This window comes from Eimeria necatrix, genomic scaffold (assembly GCF_000499385.1).
Source record: "Eimeria necatrix Houghton genomic scaffold, Enh_scaff207, whole genome shotgun sequence".
Lineage (NCBI taxonomy): Eukaryota > Apicomplexa > Conoidasida > Eucoccidiorida > Eimeriidae > Eimeria > Eimeria necatrix.
This window is the reverse complement of record NW_013652695.1, coordinates 39,063-54,641: the sequence shown is the minus strand read 5'-3', so window position 1 is coordinate 54,641 and position 15,579 is coordinate 39,063. Positions and strand designations below refer to the sequence as shown.

The 15,579-nt window shown below is 50.3% G+C and overlaps 2 protein-coding genes across 2 annotated transcripts; one reads left to right on the top strand and one right to left on the bottom strand.

The window, feature by feature from the left end:
* Positions 1-8,201: 8,201 nt before the first annotated feature.
* On the bottom strand, positions 8,202-8,912 carry ENH_00028180 (hypothetical protein, conserved; the record flags this gene model as incomplete). Its single annotated transcript, XM_013579984.1, has 1 exon — positions 8,202-8,912. One exon carries the CDS (start codon positions 8,910-8,912, stop codon positions 8,202-8,204), a length of 711 nt encoding a protein of 236 aa, XP_013435438.1.
* A 461-nt stretch (positions 8,913-9,373) lies between these two features.
* ENH_00028170 (interferon gamma-inducible protein 30, putative) lies at positions 9,374-11,479 on the top strand (the record flags this gene model as incomplete). The annotated part of the gene is made up of 6 exons (XM_013579983.1): positions 9,374-9,463; positions 9,643-9,801; positions 9,967-10,043; positions 10,278-10,662; positions 10,973-11,056; positions 11,246-11,479. 6 exons carry the CDS (start codon positions 9,374-9,376, stop codon positions 11,477-11,479), a joined length of 1,029 nt encoding a protein of 342 aa, XP_013435437.1.
* Between the last annotated feature and the right edge of the window lie 4,100 nt (positions 11,480-15,579).

Below are 15,579 nucleotides of genomic sequence, written 5' to 3'. Positions count from 1 at the left end.
CGCTGGTTGAAATTACGCGTAAAGACGTTAGTTTCAAGTGGACAGAGCTTCACACGCAAGCGGTGCGGCAGCTCAAACAGCGCTAATCGACTTCACTACATTACAAGCCCCTGACACCACGAAGCCCTTCGAGTTGTACACGGATGCCTCTGGTTATGCGATCGGAGCGGTTCTAGAACAAGAAGGCAAGCCCATCGATTTCCTCAGCTAAGTTATGAACCCCACACAACAGACATAGTCGATCTACGATCAAGAACTCTTGGCGTTGGTCACGGGCCTAGACAAGTGGTCTCATTTGCTCCGTGTCACCAAAGTTATAGCTCATACAGATCGCCAAGCTCTTACGCATCTCCAAGCATCGAAGCCTCTGCGCGGACGCACCGCTTGGTAGTTAGATTTCTTTGCCGAGTTGTGGATTCGAAAACTTGCGGAGTCGTGAAGTCATTCAAACGCTGCTCAAGGTGTGCGGCTTGCTTATGAAGCTCTACCCAGTGAAAAGAGATGTTCTTGCGAGTAAAAGTTGTAAGAGCTCAGGCGATGCCGGCGTAGTCGGCGTCTATGAAGATTCGGTAAAAGTTGACAAGACGGAAGAACGGTTTGTCTTATGTAGTGCGAGCGGCCTCGCCTGACTTTTTGATGGTTTCCCTTCTCGCTGCATAGGTACTTACAATTCCAATAGGATGGAGAAGCCTAAATAGACCCTAAAATGCAAGAAGATTGAAATACACTTCTGCTTTCGCCTTCCCGAAGTCTTCGGTGTCCGCCCGTATGCTGGTGTCCCTGCACGCTGCGCCGGCGACATAGCTACCCGCAACCCGTGGCCTTCCTGCCCGAAAACCCTAGGCTAAGCCTGCGGCAAGGACCAGGTTTTTCTAGCTATAGTATCGCTAATAATGCTTTATGTGTAGAATAATAACTGTTACAGCCATAGGAGGTTGTACTGTTGCAGCATTGTATTGTTACGCACTACAGCTTGTGTCTCACTAACCAACACTTCTGACCACCTACGAATGGCCTGCGGCATTTTGATGGCAGGCTTTACACCCTCGGTGCTAATGGTGTAGCCGATATAGGTAGGGTCGTGCTCAGGATATCTGCATTTCCAGAACTTAGGGTAGAACTGATGTTTAAGAATGATGCTGAGAATTTATCGGAGAACTTCAGTTTGAGTAAGCACGGTCGAACTGTGAATCAGCCCTTCGTCAAGGTACGCTTTATCTTCTTGTCATAACATAGATTCGAGATAAGTATTTATGTTAGCATGGAAGGTTGCCACCTTGGCCTTGATGCCTAAGGATATAGTCGTGGACTCCAGTTAAGTGCACAACTGTTCACAAAACAGTCTTTCACCCAACGGTCTTGGTCTCTCGAATCTGGTAGGAACGAGGATAAACGAACGACTAGCACCTCTCACCTCCTTCAAATTAGTTTATCTGGGGGTCATAGGCAACTCATGTTCGGTCGTAAGCGCACCTAATGCTTGACAAAGTATCACCATGTGCAATTTTCCACTCGCCAAATTCATCATTGTACGTGTCACACATGATGTTCTGGGCCTAGATAAGAGAAGAAGCCAGGCTAGCCAGTGCATCAAGTGGCAGCTTTGTTATTTCCTGATTGTGCAAATGCCGCAGGTCCTATGGCGGCCTTGTTAGGCAGCTTGCCCGGTGGTACTAGGACATGATGATCGTCTGTGTTCTTAGAAACCTAAACTATATGAGGAGTTACCCTCTGGGAATTGTCTTACCGTAGCCGCTAGTCAAACTGAGTATAATTGAGAGTGGCAGTACTCCGCGACAGGTAATGAACGTCTGTTCCCCATCGAGGGGAGGTTCGTAGCAAATCTCCAATTTATGCAGCAAGCTTACAGATGTGATGCTTGGCGGCGGCTCATAGCAGGGTTTTGTTTTAACCTGTCATATACGTGGATGGTCGCTCACTTATCCAAGGTCGGTAAAATATGTCCCGGTACTCCTCGCCTTAGAGACGAAGTGTTTTCCTGCTACTAAAGCAGTAGCTCCTTGGTAGGCACAGTGTAGTTGCTTCACTGTGTTGTCGATCCCCTGGGCAGTTGTTGTGCTAACATGCCATGCCGTTGCTCTGCAGGGTTGCTCTGCAGGGGTTCGGATTTGCGCCTTCTGACGCTGCTCCTCTTAACCGTTCGTTTTGTTTGGTAGCTCACATCGTCGGCCAGTGACGAAGTTTGTAGTTTACCATTCTGGAGGTACTGGGCAAAATTCTGCCAGGTCAGTCGCTTTAGCCGTAGGAAAATCCCCTATAGTACAGGTGGCATTAGAGAACGTCCCCACACGCATTTGCTTCCGCACTATATACTGAGCCCCGAGAACCAAGGGGCCGATGTGCAATTGCTGTCTTTTGGCTGCAATGAAACAGAAAAGCCTGTGCAAATGACCTATCCGTGGACCTAGCCATGGACCCAGCTGCTCAGTGCCGGGCAGGCTAATGAAGCTACGCGGCGCTACGGTGTCAAGCACCCCTTCACAGCTATGCCTGAGTAACCCCGAAAGAAGCATTGCTGCCATGCCCACAGTACACAGTGAGCTGTGGCACTCAGTCATTGCCTGAGTATCAAGCTCCTCTCGTCACCACTTCCGAGTGGCTTCCACTTTTTCACTATTAAAATATTGAAGTGTTAAAGTATTTTTTTATCGGAAGCTGTACCTCATGCTGTTGGTAATTTCAGTAGATACCTGTCCCTTTTCTGGGCCCTGTTTCGTTTCCTTAACACACACCTTCGATTTTTTCAGTACGTAAGGAATGACTGTCAATATTCTCTTGTTCCAAACACCTGTGATTCCAGCTAAGGTGAACTTCGGTGGCGTTTGGCATAAGGCTATAGCATACATTCGCCCCTTTCCATGCCGTTTTCGCGTAGAATACTCGTCTCCCATGGATCATAGGGTTGGTTGTTTTAAATCTGCTGCTACTGCATCCTCTCGCGGGGTCTGGGAGTAGCCCTTGCTTCCTTGCCTCTTTTTTGTGCCTTTGTCTGTTATGAGGCGGAGAACCGCGATTTCCAGTGTAGTGGCTATCCTTTCCAAATCGTTTTCAGGTTTGTCCAAGCCGGTTAAGGCTCTGGCTGTGTGGGCGAAAAACATTCGCCAGGCCTCCCCTCAAAGCACTCCGCCTGCCTGGCTGCTTTTGGACGGCCATTGTCTTCCATGGTTTTCTCTCACCAGCCATCCTGGGGCCTCCTTCGACTCTGGTAGGGTCCCCATCTCATTGTATCACCAAATCATTCCGTCGCTTCTTTCATGCGTGTACTTTAGCCATCTATGGGCCTTCCAGGGCTGCGGATTCTGATGCTTGGTCTCTCGAGTCATTGAAATCGTCAGAAGAGACTATGGTTGGAGCCTTGTACAGCTGAAGTGGCACATTTAGCCAGTGGTCCACTAGCTCAGCTGTTCGCAGGTCTACCCGGTATCCCAGTATCTTCGCAGTGTTGGGGAAGTACACTTGTTGTGCCCTCTGCGATCACTTTGCTACGACTCGGCGGATAAGTGCCGAGCAATTCGAATTGCAAAAAGCTGGAGCTCGTCTTGTCCTGAGCCTGTCCAGTCCGTTAAATCAGCACCCGTCTCCTTCTGATAGGTTAAGTATTGTAGTGTACAGCGTTCTCTGCTGCTACTATGTTACTACCTGGCCCACGAATAGGGCGTCCTTCTGACAAATCATATACATGCGACACATTTCCCATAAACAGCACCGAATCATTAATAAAAGCAGTCATCTTTCAAGTTCTCGATCCAATTTTTCTAAATGTCGCACCCTCAGTTATTGCCTTCGTGGCCCGGTTAGGGCAGTGCCCCGCGCCGGTGCCGGCGTTAGCGCCTGCCCCAATCTTAGGGTATTTATAGACGCTTCTAGTTTAAAAATGCTGCATTTCTAATAATTTGCCATAATTGGTTATTTGTAAGAAACGTCTCGTCCTGCTTTCTGATTGCTCATCAATCACCAGCTAGCCAACCGGGCTGGCTAGCTGCGGGCCGGAATGCACTGTCTGGAGACTACAAGCGTAGTGCACAGGCACTAGAATGGCTCCCCAGTGAGCCGCTAGTGTGCCTATATTGACCTATCCGGTGGAAACAACATGATGTACTGCAATATTAGTATTACGTCAGATCAGTTAGGCAAGAGATAGAGCCAACTCGCCATGAGAGCCAGCTAGCTATGAGCAGCAGTGAGTCCGCTCGCGAACTATATCAATTGCATTAGATTATCTCAAAAACACCTCAGTAGCATGTCTCCCCAAAAGAAATGGCTCAGGCCTAGTTTCGTAACTACCTTTTCAACTAACCTAAAAAAGACTCCCGCATCGTTACCTTCCTCGCGTACGACTGGCTACACGGTGGCTGGAGCCTGTTTTGTCAGATTCATTTGCACCACGTGATCCCGTAGGCGATCCACCTCTTGCTTCAACCGGACGGTGCCCTTCATACAGTTTAACTGCGGTGCGGGTTCTGCAGCATGTGTCTCAAGAGGGTCATTCTGTGAAGGAGCGCTCTTTCTTGGTGGTCTGCTGCAATAGTAGCAGGAACAATCGTCTGCCGTGCGCAACTGACCACTCGTAAGCTGGAAATACCGCAAGGCGTTTCTTCTTGTTCGCACATTGCTCTCGTGTTGCATACGCGCATTACAAGTGGACTCTGTTGAGCGCAATGTTACAGATGTCAGAGCTCACAAAGTTTATTTCACTCTGTTCCAGAGCATATAAAACTAGAAAAAGGGAGATCCTTGGGATAGCTTCAAGTTGCAGACTGCAAAGCCCAGCTCGGCTCCAGCATAGTTTTACATACACGTTACAAAAGGTGCATTATTGTCTCAATTCAGAAACGACGCAAAAACATGCATTAAAGGCAGAAGGCCTTGTTTTTTCTGGACAAAAGGCTTTTGTAGACGGATGCTGACAGTATCAGTGAAGCTGTCAGCTTCAGCGGCTGGCCTACATGCAGAGCAATCTGAGCCTGCTCTGTTATAAATACCGAGTTCCCTCATATGGAGAATTTTGAAGTGCATTTTATCCTTCTAGAGGGCTTTTATGCGCAACACTGTGGTGCTGCGTATCACACCTTTTGGTGCTAGGCTCATCCGACTTGTGGGGAAAGTGCAATCTTGTTGCACAATGTAGAGAGACTAGCGGGAGTGCAGCATTAGGAGGTTCAATGTTTTCATCGCCTTGCAGTATTTGAGGAGTATGCCGACATATTACGTACTTCAGTAGTTAAGTGCCCTTGGGTATGGGTGACCATACCCAAGGGCACTTAACTACTGGGCCAAAACAGTTTGATTGGCCAAGGTAACAGCGTTCAATGCTGCAGTCTAAAAGGTGGATACCGTTCAATCAATCGCCACTTACTGTATAGCTGCGGTTCTTACATTTAGAGAAGAGCTAGGTCCCTCTCCTTGCGCGTGGCCGTTGACTTGAACAGACCGACAAAATAGCGTGATAACAAAAGCGTGCATATGTATCCAAAGTGAGCTTCTTGTGTGGCCACAGTTCGCCAGGCAACATCCTCGATGAAATGACGCATTGCTTTAGGCCCGCGCAAGCTATCAGGTGGTTGGTGTGGAGAGTTAGAGGCTTTGGCTATTTTGGCGAGAACTAGTAGCATAGGTCGCTTACCCTGCTTATTGATTAGATCACGAACGGCTTACGTCCCTCAAACGATAAGTTTGCTCTCTGGCTAGAGTCAACCTTCGAGGTCGCGGCGGCGCCCCTCAGTCCCCTAGCTGCTTATGTTGCCGGTAGTTATTACAGTTTCTTTAAGAGTGCGTTCGTGGGAATTTGCTGCTGGCATCGTCTTGGGGATGCCCTTTTCCGCTAAGACCTATTGCAGTTCCTTCTATGTGCTCCGTCTGTTGTGTCTAGTGGTATCTACAGCAATGTGGTACGGGTTGTACGATGTCTTCATCACATTTTGCAGTACAGGCCTTCAGTAGAGCTGGGTGGGCTACTACAGAGAATTAAGGAGCTGAGAAGCTCACGTGTTGTAACGTAGCAGGCCCATGAATTGGCGTGAAGGTGAGCGTTTCTTGTTGGACTCCTCTTTTCCGCGGGAAGTTTTACTTGACTTGGCTGCTCTGTTGCTTGTCCGTTAAGATTCCACCTCCTGTTTCCTCTGTGGAGCGTCATCATCTTGGCACCTACCACTTTTCGCCCCCCACCTATGAAGGAGCGAGTTTAAGTAGAAGGACCTTCTTGCTGATCGTCTTTTCTCTGGAGAATAACGCAGCTCTGTTTGATGTTTTCATTGTCAATAAAAATCAGTGAAGTGATGCGCTCTTACAAGTTTGCGCCTTACCACATGGTCCTCCTCGGTGCCTTAGGTAGCTATCGCCACAGTTGCCGCGGTCTACCCGAAATATCCTACGCTGCTGATAGGCAAGCTCACGGAATTTGTGTAAATATAACTCCTGAGCAGCAGCGCTGGCGGTAGAGAGCACTTGGTGCTTACCCTCCCCAAATTGCAACGGGATCCAATAGAGGCCTGCTTTTTTTTTTCTAGTCAGGTCGTGAATAGGCTGTGCGTCCCATTTTGGGCGAGCGGAACGCTACAACATTATCCCGAAAGGTTGCAACGGCAGCCGCCTACCTGCCAAGAACTACCGAACACACCTTCGTAACACAAGCCGTCGTCACCAAGGTGCTAAACGCCGAGGTTTGTCGGTCTCTGCAAGAGACGGGCGGCTTCGTTAGGCAGCACATGCAGATCCTAGCACATCCTATCGACATCACGAGCATGAGAGGTTCAGAAATGAGTTTCGAGAAGGCGAAGTTGCTAGTGCCCGGAATTCCCCACATCGTAATAATACTGAATTCAGTAATTGCTTTGCATTCTGACTACACCTGCTTGGGCCTGGAGCAACGAGCTGCCTATGCGGCGATTACACTGTGAGGCCTCTCGTCACCCGTGACTCTTAGGGTGCTCGTTTGCTCAGCTATCTTCCCGTCTTTCTCTGCATTGCAGTCCGTTCTTTTTGCCCTGACGCTGTCGCCGCTGCTTTTGTGCATTTCCCCGCGCCTCCGACCCAGTACATCTACCTCAAATCTCCCCTGTTCTCAAGGTTCTCATACGCCATTCTTTATCAAGAACTCGACCACACGGCCACTGGGTTTCCGTTTCACTCCCACCTCTAGCGTTGACCAGCCAGGTACGGCCACGAATGTTGCCCTTCCTCCTCCGCACTTCTCTGGCAGCCAAAGAAGAGAATCTTCGTTAACCTTATTTCTTCGCCACTGAACCTTAAACTCGAGCTGTGGTGAGACGCCATGTGGTCGTCTCAAACGTACTTTGCAATATCGGGAAGCTGTAGTCAAGTCAGAAAGGTCAACCTTCAAACCAGTACATCTGGAATGAGCCCCAGCACAACTAATACAGATAACCAGTCACTGCTGTTTGTCCGTGAAAAGTCAGCCATGCAAAGAAGCCATCGAAGGCAAGTTCTCATGGCCGTTCGGACTAAGACTTTCCCTACACTATAAAAGGCGAACGTGAAGGAAATGTATACAATTCTGAATGGGGAACGCCCCAGAGGACGGGCGGACAGTCCTATTAGCATAAGCTGCATTCAACAGAAAACAACACTGTAGCAACAAAAGTTACTGTGGGGGCAGCTCATGCACGGTCGCTTCTGTGCCTTTGCCTCAAAAAGCCCTCGGAGTTCATTTGCAGGCTTATCGCTGCTGGTCTGAAGTCGCTCTTGCGACTCCTTCGCAGCTGCTTTTCTCTTCATCTAAACCAGCTGCGACTTTCGGGTGTGTGTTTTTAACTACGCCCACTCAGCCGCAACGTACTAGCAGTTGAACACAGCACTGCAGCTAACAGTGTATATTCGCATCTGCATGTCACTTACAAGCACTTGCACGCAATGCTGCACGCACCAGTGCCCATTTCTTTCTGCATACGAGCGATCCCCATACGCCTTAAGATGACAACGGGACAAACGCAACGCAGAGCAGCAGCTGATACGAAACGTTCTCTTGGTGATGCCCTGTCATTTTCCCACTTCACACCTTCCTCGCTGTGGCGTTTTCCGAAACGTTAGTTGAGAGGCGCAAAAACCAAACGGTGAGAACGCATGGGGATGGGGAGAAGAACTGTCTGGGATTAAGAATAACCACAATACTAGACACAATAACCCTAAATAGAAGAATGTAAAGGCAACGGAAAAGGACAAGACTACGCTTGTCCCTTTGAATCGAAGAAGAACATCCAGATATAGAGAAACATCAGTGCCATGTACCCTAGGCCGAATTCATCGTTGTCTTTGGCCCATTTAACGTAGGCCGGGAGGGTCTTGATGAGGCGCTTGGCTCCCCAAGCAATGAGTAATGGGGAAGTAATCGCCGTTAGAACCACAAACAGACTGCGGGTGAGATCCCTGAAGGCCACTAAGTTTCGCGCGTTCATCGAAACCCCCTCCAAAAAGCCTGCATTCCTGCCACGAGGATCGCTGTGAATCGCGGAGATGCACATCGCGAGCATGATCAAGCCCAATATGAAAAATCCACGCCCCTTCACTACAGGCACTTGGGGTCGTCCCTCGGCCACAAAGACTACGTGGCGCTCCACCTTCACCTGCTCCTGCCGGGGAGCCCTATGTACAGGATCATGTGGACGCTCGGGAAGTGTGACAAAGTCTTCATCGTATTCGCCCGTCGGGTAAGTGAGCGTGCCGTCGCCCAGCTGGTACGCACTGTAATCTGTGGGAGCCCCTAAGGGGCTGTAATGGCCTTTTTCTGCGAGGTTTGAAGGACCCTGAGCAGCGCCAATAGTAGAATCTGCACAAGTGCAGCATAAAAAGACTACTGCGAAGAAAAGGGAAGCCAGGGAACGAGCGAGCCGCCGTCCGCCAAACGCGGTTCGTACTTCCTGCGATTCGTGCCTCATTGAAGCTGCTATGAAAAGCAGTGATGTAGGATATCGTAATGAAAGTCAAGGAGGAAGAAAGCGAGAAAGACGCAGTATTCAGACGAGAAGAGCGCTAGAGACTGACGTTTACACCAGAACGGAGCCACAGAGACAGCCCAGCGTAGAAAGCAACCCGTCGTTCTGTTTTCGTGTTTCATCAGCTCAGTGGATAATGATTCACTCACAGCATTAAGCCAATATTGGACTATATCCCATCAACACCTGCTGATAGAGAGGAGCCCTCTGAACTGTACGTTGAACAGGCATGCGCTCCACCATGCTCATTCTGTTCATGTTGCTTACATCCGCAATTGTCGACGGGTAACCACAAAGTGTATTTTCTCCTTGCAAGGAGTTGGAACGAACACACGCAGAAAGCTCACAATAGACCTTATTTTGGCCTTTATTGTCGGTTCCTGTTCGTTTCTTCCTTCTTCACGATGGGAAGGCTCGGAGCGAAACTCGTGTTGGGCCTGTTGTCGGCTTTACACCCAGCATTCGGCGTGGATATTGGCATTTATTATGAAAGCGTGAGCTAACGGATGAATCAGAACTCAAATTTTCTGCGCCGAAAGCTACCCTTTCCCTCCTTGCACCTGCCGCCTCTAGCGTGCACCAGCGGTCACGATCATGGTATGCGTCTCGGGCCCACTTCTGTCAATTCAAGGTCCACAGAATTATGAGGGATTCGTTCGATTGTTTGCTGCAGAGGTGCCCAGCGAGCCAGCTGTTCATTACTGAGCAACTGCAGGATGCAGCGCAGCATGCGAAGGAGCTGCAACTTGCCAAGGTAGCCATACACCCAGTCCCCTACGGCAACACGAAGGAGAGACTGACAGAAACAGGGCATTACCAATACGAATGTCAGGTAGGATTCGACTTGTTTACACGCCTAGGCTTCCGGGAGCAGCTGACGTTCTAAGATGTGGCAGCTCCGCAGACGGTTGGTAGCCATTAAGCCTCCAGCTCCGCAGACGGTTGGTAGCCATTAAGCCTCTCCTCTGTTCTCTGCGTTGTTTGCCCTTTCCCACAGCACGGACCTGAGGAATGCTACTTAAACAGAGTGGAGGCCTGCGGTCTGGCGCTTATGAAGGAGGCTGAAATCGACGTGTGAGTTTCGCTGAGCATCTTGACACGATCACAATCAATAATGGAAGAATGCCAGCCTCTCGGCACTTTTGATTCTGGAGTCCTTGTAATTTCCACAATCTGAGTTTGATGGAGGGGCATCTAACAACTTCCAAGTATCTCTTCTATACTCGCCTTTACGAAAAGGTTGCTCTTCACTGTCCTTCATAGCTTTCGCCCAGAGCTCAGGTTTCCGTGTACGTACACTGTGTGTAGGTGGGCCCCGTGGCTCGACTGCGTAAACAAGAGTCAGCTGGATGCGGCTAGCCTGATCAAGGCTGAGGCGCACATTACTAAGGCTATCGCAGCCAGCCAGCTGGCCATTGCTGAGGCACGTCGAGCTCTTGCTGCAGCAAAAGCAGCAGCTGAGGCGGAGAGGCACGGCGACGTGGGGCCTGCAGCCAGAGAAGCTGCAGCTGCGGCAATGGCAGCAGCAAAGGCAGCCAACGACGCTGCAGTGTCCTCTGCAGAAGTAACTGCTGCGGCTGCAGCAGCGGCAACAGGGGGCCGCAATTCTTGGGTCATGTGTAAAGTTGACCTTCCAAGTACACGCGCAAATATGCTAATCTTTGAAATTCTTGTCTGCAGCCTGTCCCCAGCAGTAAGCTTTAACTGCTAGCCGTATACTTCAATTCTAAGTTGCACTTCAAAGCCAGTATCATGAGGCTCAGTAGCGGACCTTAATACCAAGTCATGGCGAGAAGAGCATGCCTAATTTGCCGCCAAAGTCCCTGTGAGAATCGTGCAGCCCCATCTCAGCCTTACTTCGAAGCTGTGAACTTTCAATGCAATGCTAGTGTCATGAACTGTTTCTGCCAAGCTCGATCTTACACGCATGAAGGCCTTGCTTGGTAGCTTCATTTTGGATATCCGTTTAGTCACGTTACCGTTACATTGAGCCCTGCGTGTAGGGAGAAAGGTTGCAACACCTCATGGCCGAGCAAACTCCTGAGCACGACCGCGTGCCCTGGATAACAGTGGACCGACAGCACTCGGTAAGCTTCGCCTTTGCCCCACTTTTGCTGTTTGCAATTACAGCGAAGGTTCAGATAATCAATTCCTCAAGAGCGCTGGCTTTGTCAACGTCAAACCTGCATTTGCGGGCAATTTTCGTCTACGTAGTGGCGTGCAGAGCCATTTTCCCTTGTTTGCCTTTTCTGGTTGCGGTGCAACTGTGGCCCCAGGCAGTGGGAGAGAAGGACCTCCGCTGCGCCATATGCACATCCTCAGCTGGCAAGGAGGAGAGCCTGAAAGCTTACTGTGCGGGGAAAGAGGGCTGCGACAAACAGCGGAAACAGCAGTCACAGCAGCAGCAGCACGTGCAGGGGCAACAGAAGGCGGAGGAAGTACAACAGAGGGGAGCAGGAAGTTTGGTGGTGACTGACATGTACCGGATTTTCGCTCAAGATGAAGTTTAGTGTACGACCTTTGCATGAAAGGCATATACTGTGGCTTGGAAATGCTTGCAGGAAACTAATGAAGGTTCAGCTGTACGTACAACAGTCGTACACACGCCCCGTGCCGAAGCTCAGGCCTGCTGCCGGGTGTGAACAGCGCATATCTCAGTCATTTCTGACTGTCAGTGCCTCAGAGGAATGCAAGGCAGGCAATGGATTGTGTAAGCCTTCAGGAGCACTTCAGTCAGAGATGGTCCTTATCTGTTACTTTGTACCAGTTCTGTCGGTTTCTTTTATATCTTGCATGCGAGGCTCTCCGAGCAACTTGCTACTAAATCGTTGCCTGTGGCTGCACCAGCCCGTAGCAATAGCAGCAGCGGGTGCTTGGCTGCTCGTGCCGCCGCATCACGACTGAGCAGTTGTGCTGCGGCGTTGCCTATGGTTTTTCGCAATCTGGTTTTTTTTTCCGGAGGGCGTCCCCATGCCCAGGCGCTGAAGGCCCGCCTACAGGAAGCTGTTGAGTTTCTGGGGCTAAGCCTGTAGCGCTGCTGCTGGAGCGTTGAAGGTGCGGGAGTGCACAGCCGACTACTCTTCCTCCACCAGCCCTTGGTCGTTCACGGCCCCGTGGAATCCTGGTTTACGTGCATTCCGCAGGAAGTGTTGAACCTCTTCTTATCACATTTCCGGTGCGCAGCTAGTTTGTGTTTGTTTACGTGTCTGGAAGTGTACTAGCGGCTGTGGCGCTTGGCCTGCCTCACTCCTTCCCTTCTCTGCAAGCCCAAGACAGGCGCAGATGAGAGGTGACGCATCCGTTGCAGCGTTTTTCCATTAGCGTGAGGCGCTCGGTAGTGACAGCCGACGCTGCAACAGCTGCCGAAACTGCTGAAAAAAGGCGACTTAAGTCGCTGTCGCATCCGCATCTCCAATAGTGAGCAGGGCACCAACAGCATCAGCTCCTGCTTGGTACAGTGGAACGGCGGGGACCTGTTTTCGTGTTGGTTTTACTTTGTGCGTTCGTTTACTTCCTCAACTTTGCTGGAGTTAGGGGGGGCGAGCGCAGTGCGTGGAACTTTGGCTACTTCGTTTTGCTGCTCTCACTTCGGACCTTTTCATTTGCCGCTTTACCTGCCCCATGTGTGTCAAGAGGTCTTGCTGGATATGTGGGGGCAGTTGAGTCGTAGGTGTGCGGAACGTCTGGGGTTGCGCTTCTTAGGGAGTCGGCGTGCCGATGGGGCTTTTGGTGTTAATACTGCCAGTGCAGTTGCTTCTGAAGTTACTCAGGATGCTGCAGTTGGGAGTACTTGCGCTTTCTGTGACACAGATGCTACACTGCACAGCCCCATGAGGCCCTTAATACCACGATCTTTGTAAGGAACATCGCGAAAAATCATAGGCAACAAGGGCCGAGTCACAGGCGCCCTGGGAAGAGAAAGCGGAGGACCTCAGCACTTCGACTCCGCCCTGGGCATTCGTGTTAGGATTTCTTGCCCTCAAGAAAGACTTAAGTCACATTTGGTGCACACAATGAATACTGGTTGAGCTCCGTTCTACACACATAGTAGTCGCGAGCGCTTGGCGGGATCTGATGAATCTGGCTGGATGGTAGCGACGCCGGTCGATACCCAGCGCTCGGGGGAAGCGTCAAAGCGCCTACACCTTAGCTAGTTTGGTCACATAAACAACTACACCACGGACCAATTTATCTGAAAGTTTCCCTCGACAGAGTCTGTCTATGAATTAGACGTATTTTGAGCCTCTCAAGGCTTCTTTAACTGTGCATTGCTGCCACTAGCTTTGAGGCCACTGGGTGGATAGAACCCCAGCCCCTCAAGGCTGTTCGCTTATGACGGCGCTTTTCTAGCCATTAGAGTGTATATGATACTATCAAGTCACGCTGCGCAAGATTAGGCTGGTAACTTCACAACTAGTCTGAAACACTTAACAGGCCAAAACGGCCTCCAGCACTGGAGACCGTACTGGGGGGAGCTTGGAAGGCCAGGTTCTGAAATGGACAAAAATAGCATCAACTCTGTTTTGGCATTTAACGAAACAAGACAGATGTTTGGTAGCGTGTGTGGTGCTAAGGTAACAGTGTACGACGATCTACGCACGGGGATGCTCGGTGAGCCGTCCGGAAGGGTAAAGAGAGGCTAGTCAAGTCTCGCTGGCACAGCCCGTATATTCGGGATGTCTGGGATACTGAACAGCGCAAAGAAAGGAACGGAACATCAGCGAGCGTGCTAAAAGGGGTTTTGAGGCTCCGCCTCGTCCTTCGGCATCAGTACCAGCCGACCTAAACGCTTATGGCGCCTATTTGTGCAGACGCTGGACGCCATTTGTACGTCTCTCCCTGAAGCACTACACAGAGTGACTTCAATTGTGGGTATCAGCCTTACCTTGCTGGGAAGACTCTCAGAATACCGCACGAGGTCCTATCTGCTCCTTGGTAAACTTGGGCCAATGTATGTGAGATATTGCCCGGTTACAGTAGCCTTAACAACCAGAACGACCTACCAACAACTTTTAATTTCACCCAGTCTGAGGGCTTGTTCACTGTTACAGTTCTGGCTGTCAATGCCCTTAACATTGTTGTAGGGCCAAATGAAGATCGCTTGAGCCTTGCAAGGGTTTAGCGACTCTATTAGTGCTTGCCTGGTTCCTGTACTGTCCTATAAATACTCTTAAGCCATACAATAGGTCTGTCCATTAGACAGATCTATTGTATGGCTTAAGGGTGTTTATAGGACAGTAAGCGTTGTAATGCGCCTACATCCGCACCACGTATGTCTCCTGGGCACTTGAAGCTCTACGCTTCTCCGCACGACGCAGGGGCTCATACTGTCTGAGATGACTAACAGTGACCTGATATATTCCGAGTATGCTTTGTAGTAGCATGGTGTCGCCATTAATGGTGTGCTTTCCGGCGATTTTGCTGCTCCCTTTCACAACAGCTTTCCAATCCTTCGACTAGTCTAAAATGGCTATCTTAATGACGCAACAAGCGCTAATGGAGTAGACGACGATACTTCTACTGCAGCACTTACTGATGCTCCCGTAAGTACCGCCGCTGCAGGGGAGATCGTTCCTTAGTTGTTGCTCTACGTATTGCGCCTGCTGGTAAGTAGTCAGTGGCTGAAACAGTCCTCTTCCTATGGAGCTTAAAGCAGCCTGTATTGAACTTAGTATGACAGAGAGCTGAAATACGAATAAAACCTAGAAGGCCCTTGCAGCTGCGCTAACAAACATATCAAACGTAACAGGTGAGCGAGGTTCAGGGAGCGTGAACGGCGCCAGGTTTCGGTGCATATTTCGTGAAACCACAGTAAAAATATCTTTTTGTCCTCCTCTGTGCCTTGAATTACCTGTGCCCGCCCACAGAAACTGCATAAACAACTCAGTAAAGACAGGCTGCTCGTCTTGAGATTGCTGCAGCTGCTGTTGTTGCCGCCTTTGTTTACACTCAAAGCACACTCTCTTCCGTCCCATCTCCACCTTCTTACCAGCAGCAACAACAACTGAGTAAAACAAACGAGGCAGCAAGCGATGCCTTTAGAGAAACTGGAGCGTGGTACTCAGCAGCTGCAACTGCAGGTACGGCTGCTGTTGCTGCAACAGCCGCAGCAGTCGTGCAATCGCGCATCGCTGCTTTGTTTTCTTTCCCGCTGTTGGTGCTCCTTTGGCACAACAGCACCACTTTTGAATGGGTAGCACTCGCATCTTAAGTGTACTTACACTTCGTTGACAGTAGCAGCTTCCTCAGAAGACGCTGCTGCTGCCGCTGCTGCATAGCCGCCTCGCAGCAGCAACCGTGCTGTTGGCAGCCACTGCAGCTGCTCAGCGTAGACCATTTATTTCAAAGGCCTCTGTTTCACTAGAGACCGCGTTGCAGCCGCAGAAACAGCAGCAGCAGCTGCTGCTGCTGCTGTAGGCTCTACCCTTGGGGGGAACAGTCAACGTGGCAACAAAACCCGAGTAGGCAGCTGCTGCAGTAGCAGCTGCTACATGCTCAGCAGCTGCAGTAGGCTCTGCAGTGTCATCTGAGTCTGCGCCAAGCAGGAAAGCAACTCTGCAGCAGCAGGAGCAGCATCAGCGGAGCTGCGGTCTGCTTGGCTGCTCCCTGT